The sequence below is a fragment of the Myotis daubentonii genome, chromosome 21 (assembly GCF_963259705.1).
Source record: "Myotis daubentonii chromosome 21, mMyoDau2.1, whole genome shotgun sequence".
NCBI classification, from domain to species: domain Eukaryota; kingdom Metazoa; phylum Chordata; class Mammalia; order Chiroptera; family Vespertilionidae; genus Myotis; species Myotis daubentonii.
In genome coordinates, this window is record NC_081860.1 from 11,047,638 (window position 1) to 11,058,559 (window position 10,922).

The following is a 10,922-nucleotide window of genomic DNA, read 5'->3' on the forward strand; positions in this document are numbered from 1 at the left end:
CCTGCACACCCCTCACTGGGGTTGGAGCCCACAACCCGGGCATGTGCCCTTGACCAGAATGGAATCCGGGACTTCAGTCCGCGGGCGGATGCTCTATCCACTGAGCCAAATCGGCCATGGCAGGAATTCTTTCTCTTGACCCTTACAGTCACGAGAAAGTTCTACAGAGTAATGAGAGACTCACCTGCCAGAGCAGAGGGTGCTGATCAACTGCTTCCTACATTCTTCCCCACTCAGTTCATCTAGAAATGCAAATACACTGAGAATAAATTTGATTACGCGATTGGAGAAAAGCCACTAAAATGGGGAGAAACTTACCTTTTCCACACGCCAGACTGCCCTTTTTGGTACCAAGGGCCGTGAGAATGATGGGTAATAACTCCAAAGATTTTCCATTCGTTAGGCTGCCCTCTTTGATTGCACCAATAAACTCGTTGGCTAATTCAACCAACGATGGTCCCGGGAAACAGTGGACCTACGTGTTCATGGGATTAAAAAAAAAAAATTGAACAGAAATCCAAATGTTGGCTATCTCTTTCCAAGAAACAGTCTTTTGCTGAATTAACAGAACTGGCAATGAGACCAGAACTGGCTCTATCAGGGACTCAGGGCATCCTCTCTCTGGTACAAGCCTGTCATTATAAAGGATTGCACTGGCCGGTTTGTCTCAGTGGATACAGCATCAGCCTGCAGACTGAAGGGTCTTGATTCTGGTCAAGATCACATACCTGGGTTGTGGGCTTGATCCCCAGTAGGGGGCATGCAGGAGGCAGCCAATCAATGATTCTCTGTCATCATTGATGTTTCTATCTCTCCCTCTCCCTCTCTGAAATCAGTAAAAAAAATATACTTAAGCCCTAGCGGGTTTGGTTCAGAGGATAGAGCTTCGGCCTGCGAACTGAAAGGTCCCAGGTTTGATTCCGGCCAAGGGCACATGCCCGGGTTGTGGGCTCGAACGCCAACGGGGGCGTGCAGGAGGCAGCCGATCCATGATTCTCTCTCATCATGGATGTTTCTCTCTCTCCCTCTCCCTCTTCCTTCCTCTCTGAAATCAATAAAATTAAAAAAAAAAAAAAAAAAAAGATTGCAAAGGTCAGAATCCTCTACCAGTTCCCTATGTTTTCAAATACGCCAGCTCTTCAAAGATACACGTCCACGACACCAGAAACGTAACAGAACCACCTAGATGGTTAATGGCCCATCCATAAACTATTTTGTCTTTTAATAGTTCCCATTCATAAACAGGACCTGGGCTAGGTCTGGCACATCTGTTTTCCCTCCCTCAACAAATTACAACAAAGGCCCACCCCACCCCCCAAATCTACCCAAAACCAAAAGGGTGTTTGCTTTCCAGCTCACCTCCAGCATCAGCAATCCGATGATCTCAGAGGCTATTTCTTTCTGCAAGTCCCCTGACTCCACCAACTGGGTACAGCAGGTGTATATCTTGCGTCTCCTAAGAGCCCCAGCTTCCTCAGAGCAGGGGGAGCCTTGTTTTAAAAAGGTGTACAGAAACAAAAGGACAAGTCTTACAAGGCTGAAGGGTAAGTAAATAGGAAAAAACATACAGCTTTGTAGTGTAACACAGAAAAAGAATGATCAAAATACTGATGACTGTGGTGTTTAAAAGTTTTGAAAAAGTAACTTAGGCAGTTGGCTGAAAATGTCATCTTTTCTTCTTCCACCTATGTCATTAATTTTTTTTTTTACATCATTAATTTTTAAAAGAATTAAAAACTACTGGACACTTTTTTGGGTCCATAACCCAAATTAAATGTCTTTAACATACTTCAAAATATCAGCACTGGGTGATGTCGGAGTAATACAGATCTTGGAAGATTCTTTCCTCCAGAAAAGCAAAAAGAGAACACTGACAAAAACCGTGAAAACCAGCTTGTTCAGAACTCTGGAAATTAAGCAGAGACGTCTAACCATCCAGGGAGTATTTAAGAAAAACAGCAGAATCTCAGGGAGAACAGCGAGCTTGGCATTTAACATCCACTCATCCCATCCCCCTGCCTTCCGCTAGCTCAGGAGTCGTTACAAGCCAGAAGCCCCAGCCAGGCTGGCGTGGCTCAGTGGCTGGGCATCGACCTATGAACCAGGAGGTCACGGTTCGATTCCTGGTCGGGACACATGCGTGGGTTTCGGGCTCGATCCCCAGCATGGGGCGTGCAAGAGGCAGCCGATCAATGATTCTCTCTCATCATTGATGTTTCTATCTCTCTCTCCTTCTCCCTTCCATTATGAAATCAGTAAAAATATATTTTTTAAAAATTTAAAGCCAACAGCCCCTGGAAGGTGACAGAGAAGGGGTACAGAGTTTCTGTTCAGGAATATAAAAATGCTCTAAAATTCATGTGGTGATGGTCGTGCAACCCTGTGACTATACTAAAAGCCACTGAACTGCACATTTTAAATGGATAAATTGTATGATATGTCAATTATATCTCAATTTAAAAAAAACTGTACACTTTTAAAGGGTGAATTTTCTAGTACATGGAATATATCTCAATTTTTTAAAATGTCGTCTTAACTACTACTGGTCTTTTATACAATCAATGAATTAAAATGATTAGGAGGTAGTTTCCACAAGTACTCCATAACTCATGCTACTTTTAAGCCAGGTTTTCCAAGTCTGTATTTTTAAATAAGATGAAAATAGGTGGGAGCCATAATAATCTTCCCCAGGTTTGTCTGTCCAGGAAAAAAATTACTCTTCTTTCTTTCACCTAACCTCCTTTTCTTGGATATTTCTACGAAACAGTCATTTAGCAAGTTTCTATAAAGGTCAACTCAACCAATCTTGAAAATTTTTTCATGCACAGGAAGATGTGTATTTATTTATTTACTAGAGGCCTGGTGCACGAAATGCGTGCACTGGTGTGTGTGTGTGTGTGTGTGTGTGTGTGTGTGTGTCCCTCAGCCCAGCCTGCGCCCTCTCGCAGACCAGGACCCCTCGGGGGATGTCCGCCTGCTGGCTTAGGCTCAATCCCTGGCAGTCAGACAACCCTCTCACAGTCCAGGACCCCTCGCTCCTTACCACCCGCCTGCAGCGGAGGTGGGAGAAGTTCCTGCCACTGCCGCTACGCTTGCCAGCTGTGAGCCCGGCTTCTGGCTCAGTGGCACACCCCCTGTGGGAGCACACTGACCACCAAGGTACAGCTCCTATGTTGAGCATCTGTCCCCTGGTTGTCAGTGTGCATGACAGTGACCAGTCATTCCGCCATTTGGTCGATTTGCATATTAGGATTTTATTATATAGGAGCTTTTATATCCTCACCCGAGGATATTTTCCCATTGATTTTTAGAGTGGAAGGGGGGAGAAACAGAAACATCGATGTAAGAGAGACACATCAATTGGTTGCCTCCTGCACTTGCCCTGACTAGGGCCAATGATCGAGCCTGCAACCAAGGTACCTGCCCTGGACTAGAATCGAACCCGTGACCCTTCAGTCTGTGGGCCGACTCTATCCACTGAGCCAAATCAGCCAGGGCAGGAAAATGTGTTTTTAGACCCTTGAAAACTAAACCAAGTTAAAATGCACTGCTAAGAGTATAAAGCCACTTTTTTTTTCCTTGTAGCATGTTATTCTACCACAATCTTAAAACTCACTGAGTCATGATCTGCAAAAAAAATGTAGAACTGGCCCTTTTTCAAAATATGTTAACAAATATACCCGCTGGAAATGAAGAAGCTCTATACCCCATTTCATTAAATCCCACAACTCTTAGCCCCTTAAGCAGACCAGGCACTAACCACTGCTACTGTCCTCTCCACCATTTGAAAAGCACAAGGAGCCCTAACCGGTTTGGCTCAGTGGATAGAGTGTTGGCCTGGGGACTGAAGGGTCCCAGGTTCGATTCCGGTCAAGGGCATGTACCTTGGTTGCAGGCACATCCCCAGTAGGAGGCGTGCAGGAGGCAACTGATCCATGTTTCTCTCTCATCGACGTTTCTAACTCTCTATCCCTCTCCCTTCCTCTCTGTAAAAAATCAATTAAAAAAATATTTAAAAAAAAGAAAAGCACAAGGAAACCAAAGCTGATGTTATGAAATGTACCCTCTATAGGCCCCCAAACCAGCCATCTCACCTCAGGCAGCCACTGCAACCCCCTTGAGTAAAATTATTAAAACTCACAAGACAAGAGACTTGCTGCTTTAGTTGATTACGTAAAGTCTCCCAGACACACAGCCAAGCCTCAGTGGGGCTGCAAACAGCATGAATAATAGCAACATGCGCCCCAAGCAAACAGCTCTACCAACGGAGCCAGGGAGACAGGAGGGCACCCGTTATCGTTACCTCGGAAGATGGCTCTCAGGAGGGCTCCAACAGCTCTGCCTTTCACCGCCTGGTTCCGAAGGAGATTCGCGAGCTGTGATCAGAGAGAAAAAAGACTACAAGTCTCTGGCAACAACTTCCTGACCCCAACGCCCTAACCTCCCAATATGAAAGAACTCATCTGTCAGGTTCAAGTCCTTCTGAGGCTCCAGGGGTTAGAAAGGACACATTCATTTAGGTAGATCAGGGTAGACTTTAACATGACGCTGGGCAGAGCGCTGGCCTGTGGATGGAAGGGTCCCGGGATTTTGTTTTTAAATTTTTTTTTTTATATTTTATTGATTTTTTTTTTTACAGAGAGGAAGGGAGAGGGATAGAGTTAGAAACATCCATGAGAGAGAAACATCGATCAGCTGCCTCCTGCACATCTCCCACTGGGGATGTGCCCGCAACCCAGGTACATGCCCTTGACCGGAATCGAACCTGGAACCCTTGAGTCCGCAGGCCGACGCTCCATCCACTGAGTCAAACTGGTTAGGGCGTCCCCGGGTTTGATTCCAGTCAAGGGCACATGCCCAGGTTGTGGGCTCGATCCCCAGTAGAGGTCATGCAGGAGGCAGCCAATCCATGATTCTCTCTCATCATCGATGTTTCTCTCTCTCTCCCCCTCTTCCTTCCTAAGTCAATAATAATAAAAAGACTGAACTTTATTCATACTGATAGTGGGGAAGGGCATGTAATGAGAACAGAGCCACAGTTGTCTAATAATTATTCACCTCTCTAAGTACAGACAAGTTTTCTTACAGACCCTGGGAGACCAGGGGATGAAACAAGGCTGTAAAAAGGTAAGATGCCTCCATGGGTCCATGACTCAGAAAAGAAACACATTTTGGGAACAGACCAAGGACAGGACACACTTTGACTTGGTTGCTGTGCCCGGACCCTGACCCCCTCTGGGAGTTTTTCTCAGGAGCGCTAACCATTCCCCGGTCCCAGGCATGGGCTGAGCTGTTTCTAACACCATAGATTAGCCACCTTGTTATCGGACTCTGAGCTCCTGAAGGCTGGACTGCAGACCCTCCCCTCCCCTTCCCATGTTACACTTGCAGCTCGCAGCTGCACGTAGCTATCTTCTCCCTCGTGTGTATATAACCAGCCAACTGGTGAGGGGGTCAGAGCAGAATTTCCAGGGTGATCGACTGCTCTCCCTATACTGCAGGCATTATTGGAATAAACGCGCATATGAGTCAACCCTGTCTCTGCTTAATTTGGCTCAAGCAGTGACAGGTGATCTCGGACCCACTGTGTCTGGTTTCAATACTACAAACATATATAGAGCACTCAGTCAGCACTAGGTTCTTGGGGCTACACATTCAACAGATATTTTGAACATTTTTCCCCCCTAGGCACTAGGGATACAAGGATGAACAAGATGGCCATGGTTATTTGACTCAAAGAGTTACAGTAGAGCAGGAGGGAAAAGGGTGACAGAAAAAATTTTGGAAAAAAAATGTGTAAAGGGCCCTAGCTGGTTTGGCTCAGTGGACAGAGCGTCAGCCTTCGGACTGAAGGGTCCCAGGTTCGATTCCAGTCAAGGGCATGTACCTTGGCTGCAGGCACATCCCCAGTAGGGGATGTGCAGGAGGCAGCTGATTGGTGTTCCTCCCTCATCAATGTTTCTAACTCTCTATTCCTCTCCCTTCCTCTCTGTAAAAAACCAATAAAATATATTTTAAAAAAATAAAAATAAATTTTTAAAAAATGTGTAAAGGGAATAAATCGCAGGCTGAGAAAGACAATAACTGAGGAAAGGGAGATGATTTCAGCTAGAGTAGGCTAATCTTTTTTTTTTTAATTGATTTCAGAGAGGGAGAGGAAGAGAGATAGAAACATCAATGACGAGAGGGAATCACTGATTGGCTGCCTCCTGCAAGTTGGACCAAGCCCACAACCCAGGCATGTGCCCTTGACCGAAATCAAACCCGGGACCCTGTAGTCTGCAGGCCGACACTATCCACTGAGCCACACCGGCCAGGGCAGAGTAGGCTAATCTTAAGGAAGGATTCTTCTCCATGCAGGAATCTGAATAGCCTGAGATCAATTATTACAAAAAAAGTAGATCAGGAGAGGAAGATTAGGAACAATAAACAGCCTAACATAAGGTAATTATTGTATCATTTTATAATCATATACCTTGTGAAGACATGGTGGTATTTATTCTCTTACTAATAATTTTTAAATATTTTACTGCTTATGAATTTTTTTAATACATATTTTTATTGGTTTCGGAGAGGAAGGGAGAGGTAGAGAGAGACAGAAACATCAGTGATGAGAGAGAATCACTAATCGGCTGCTTCCTACACACCCCCTACTAGGGATCAAGCCCGCAGCCCGGGCATGTGCCCTTGACCGGAATCAAACCTGGGACCCTTCAGTCCACAGGTCAACGCTCTATCCACTGAGCCAAACCAGCCAGGGCTACTGCTTATGAATTTATCTTCTCTAGGGAAAAATAAAAAGGAAGGAAGGAAGAAAGGAAAGACAAGAGCACCAACAGGCAAATCTAATACCTTAATAACTTCAGTCCGGATGTTATCTTCATATTAGATTGTTCTAAGAACCATAAAAGTGTACTAATTTGCTCATACTATATAAATAATATCAGAAATATTACTTGCACGTTATGTCGCTGTATAAATGTACACATTTGCCCTCCAGCTGTCCAGTTCTCTCCCTCATTTCTTAACCTCCATGAGCTGTAACCATACAAATCCTCATCTCCTAAGGAGAGTGGGGAGTAGACGGAGTGGCGGGACAACCTTTGATTTTGGGGGAGCACGCTTCCCGGTACTCACGTCGTCTTCTTCCAGGGTTTGAAGAAAGGCCTGCAGTCTGTCTGCTGTCTTTTCTGCTGCGAGAGACAGAATTTTCTGGTCCATCGCTGCACGTCAGGGCACTGGAAGGCAAACGTGTCAGCGCTGATGAAATTTCCAGAAGCAAACAACGTTTTTTTTTTTACCCCCTTCCCTCTCTGTTAACTGCATATTTCACAGATATTATGGACAATACACAGTGGATGATACGCAACAGACTAAGGACTACCAACTCGTTCCCGTTAGGTGATTCTTAGCTGAACAAAATCATCTCGAGAATTAATTCCCTCGACTGTCCTTACTAGAAACGTTTATTCTAATTAAATGGATTCATCATTTTGCCCACATTTTTTAAATTTAATTTTTCTTTTTTTTTAATTCTCACCTGCGGATATTTTTCCATTGATTTTTACGGAGAGTGGAAGAGAGAGGGAAAGACAGAGAGAAACATCGACTGGTTGCCTCCTGCACGAGCCCGACCAGGGCCCGACCCAGGGAGGAGCCTGCAACTGAGGTACGTGCCCTTGACCAGAACTGAACCCGGGACCCTTTGGTCCACAGGCCGACACTCTATCCTCTGAGCCACACCGGCTAGGGTTTTGCCTACATTTTTATGTTTTTCTAGCATCTACCGTAACAAAACTCATTTAACAGTATGTCAAATATGTAATAAATTATTACAAATATGCCCTGACCGGTTTGGCTCAGTGGATAGAGCGTTGGCCTGCGGACTGAAAGGTCCCAGGTTCGATTCCGGTCAAGGGCATGTACTTTGGTTGCTGGCACATCCCCGGTGGGGGGTGTGCAGGAGGCAGCTGATCGATATTTCTCTCTCATCAATGTTTCTAACTCTCTGTCCCTCTCCCTTCCTCTCTGTAAAAAATCAATAAAATATATTAAAAAAAAAAACAAATAGTGCCCTGGCTGGTTTGGCTCAGTGAATAGAGCGTCGGACTTCAGACTGAAGGGTCCGGGTTCGATTCTGGTCAGGGCACGTGCCTGGGTTGCAGGCTCGATCCCCAGTGGGGGGCGTGCAAGAGGCAGCCAATCCATGATTCTCTCTAATCATTGATGTTTCTATCTTTCTCTCCCTCTCCCTTCCTCTCTGAAATCAATACATATATGTGTATATATGTAGTATATGTGTGTGTGTGTGTAAAAAAACATACATAGTATTATAATACATAGTAAGATCTGGTAAAAGAATAAACAAACTGCACTGCAAACGCAAAGGCCAATTAAATGGTATAAAAACAGAGGAGACATGAGCAATTAGGCTGAAGAAACACGTCCACATCTTCCCCGCAGCGGGAAGCGGGAACCGGGGGTCAGAGACTAAATGTGAGTAAACAGACGGTGTCGGTGTCCGTTCCTGGGGGGGAGAGCGTCACCGACGACGGCACAGGGGGACCCGAGACACTGATTTGGGGGAAATGCGGACAGAGTGTAAAGAGGGGAGGGTTGGGAATAAAATGCCAGGTGCAGGGATTTGGGTTTGATTCTGCAAATAATAGAGAGCCACCAACATTTCGGGAGCCAGAGAGAGTCTGACATGATTGCGACAGCACAGGCGGCAACGGCGTGCAAAGCGCGGAGGCCGGGAGGTGACGGGGCTAACGCGGTGGCAGCGACGGAGGCCCGTATTCGGGTTCTTTAAGGGAAATTTAAAATTTTTAATTACGGGACGGAGTCGCTGAATCTCGACGGAGGAAGCGCCGAACGCGAGGGCTGAAGCGTCCCACGCCCCGGGCGGGGGTTGGGGGGGAAAGAAACCGCGAAAACCCACGAGACAAAGCTGCGCACCTCGACCTTCCGGGACACAGAAACTCCGGACGCGACCCTGCTGTCCTCACCGACCCGCTCCGTCCTCCGGGGGCCGAACGCGCCGCCCGGGCCCCGCGCCGAGCCCGTCCGCACCGACTGATCAGCCCGGACGCCGCCGCCAACTTCCAAAACTCCCGCGCAACTGCACGCCCCCGCACTTCCGTCGCCCGGAGCAACAGGCCCCGCCCCCCGCCGCGCGCTTCCGCCGCCGGGCGCCCGCGGTGGACTGTACCATGAAGGCCGATGGGGTGGGGGGACCGTCGGGAGTCCTCGGACGTGCCCACGCACAGTCGCGGGGGGGGAGGCGCGGCACGTGAACTCGAACGTGGGACCGCAGAGTGAGCATGCGCAGTGCGGGCTGGGGGCCTGCTGGGGAGGCCGGGAGAGGGGACGAATGAAGCGATGGTCTTTGCATCCGAAGGTCTGGAAGGCAGAGGGAGGGGTCCCACTCCGTTTGCCATTGGAGGTGCCAGGGATCCCTCAGCTTTTGGTTGTTTCTTGTGAGAAACCCCAGCATTTAGTGCATAGTTTGGCAAAGCAGTAAATGCTCAATAATTGTTTGAATATTTGCAGTAAAGCAAAGAGCAACGCGGGAGAGGACAGAGAGTCTATCGCCTATTCCTTTATTCATGAAGATTATTTCAAGCTGATGAATATTCTATTAAGTCCCTCCCCTGAGATTCCCCACGTGCAAGAGAGAGATAAATACCCTCAATGCAAAGGACTCAGTGCCCCCTTCCCCCCAGAGGAGCATGCCCGGGCCATTGCTCCTTCCTCCCCTCTAAGGGACCCCACAATAATAGATACAGAGGCAGAGCTGCCTCAAACAGATTGTCAAACTGCAGCGGGAAGGCCGGGGAGGGTTGGGGGGCAGGAGGTAGGGGGGTAAGAGATCAACTAAAGGACTTGTATGCATGCATATAAGCATAACCAATGGACATAAGACACTGGGTGATAGGGGAGGCTAGGGGACTGTCTAGGGCGAGGGGATAAAATGGATACATATGTAATACCCTTTGTAATACTTTAAGCAATAAAAAATAAATAAATAAAATAAAATAAAATAAAGGACCCCACGAGACTTGCAACCAGGGGAGCAGTGGGCAGCGGCAGCTTATCCGGGGCCAACCCCCCAAACCTGTGTCCACGGCCCCCTTTTCTCTGAGTTCCCAGCGAGCCAAAGCAGCCCAGCCTGGGCTCTCCTGTTGCTTCTTCCACACCAACGTGTCAAACTCAAAGGCTAACACAGGCCAAGTAAACGAGGCATGTGCCCCGCGGGCCGTGAGTTTGACATGCTTGTTCTACACCCTGCCTTGTTTCACTGTCCAAATTGTGTTGGTTTTTTAAAATATATTTTATTGATTTTTTTTTTTTACAGAGAGGAAGGGAGAGGGATAGAGAGTTAGAAACATCCATGAGAGAGAAATATCGATCAGCTGCCTCCTGCACACCCCCCCACTGGGGATGTGCCCGCAACCGAGGTACATGCCCTTGACCGGAATCGAACCTGGGACCCTTCAGTCTGCAGGCCAACACTCTATCCACTGAGCCACACCGGTTAGGGCCCTAATTGTGTTTTTGCCGCAGCCAATAAATTCTTGCTTGCTTTGCTGCAAAGAAGAGAAAAAGAAAGAAAAGAAAAATGAGGATTATTTCAAATTTTTCTATCTCCTCAGCCCTTAGCAGATAACCTCACTGTCATCAGCACCAATTCCTTCCTTCAGCCCCCATAGCAATGGGACCATGTGCCTTCAGGCCTTCCCTGGCCTGGGAGAATTATTCCTAGCCAAAGGCACTGACCAGACTCTTGCCCCCTGGACTGCTCCCAGGAAACGGAGGTGATGTCACCTTCCCCAGGACTGGGGTGAGGGGGCGGGGGCAGGTGTGACTTCCCTGGGCAGTGCGGCTCTCACTTCTAGAGGAGGGGGCAGCCTGGTGATAGG

At 47.5% G+C, this 10,922-nt stretch overlaps 1 protein-coding gene across 3 annotated transcripts in view; it reads right to left on the minus strand.

Annotated features, from left to right (window-relative positions):
* FANCI (FA complementation group I) overlaps positions 1–9,135 on the minus strand; it is a 52,686-nt gene extending 43,551 nt beyond the window's left edge. For 2 of the 3 annotated variants that reach the window (XM_059678271.1, XM_059678269.1), the window contains exons 1-6: positions 8,942–9,135; positions 7,138–7,223; positions 4,304–4,376; positions 1,360–1,490; positions 319–475; positions 185–242 (exon numbers count right to left, since the gene is read on the minus strand). In XM_059678271.1, coding sequence (XP_059534254.1) covers positions 185–242; positions 319–475; positions 1,360–1,490; positions 4,304–4,376; positions 7,138–7,221 — 503 coding nt within the window. In that variant the 5' untranslated portion in view covers positions 7,222–7,223; positions 8,942–9,135. Of the gene's footprint in view, positions 1–184; positions 243–318; positions 476–1,359; positions 1,491–4,303; positions 4,377–7,137; positions 7,239–8,941 lie in introns of all 3 variants that reach the window. The other variant, XM_059678270.1, reaches the window with a different exon arrangement.
* Between the last annotated feature and the right edge of the window lie 1,787 nt (positions 9,136–10,922).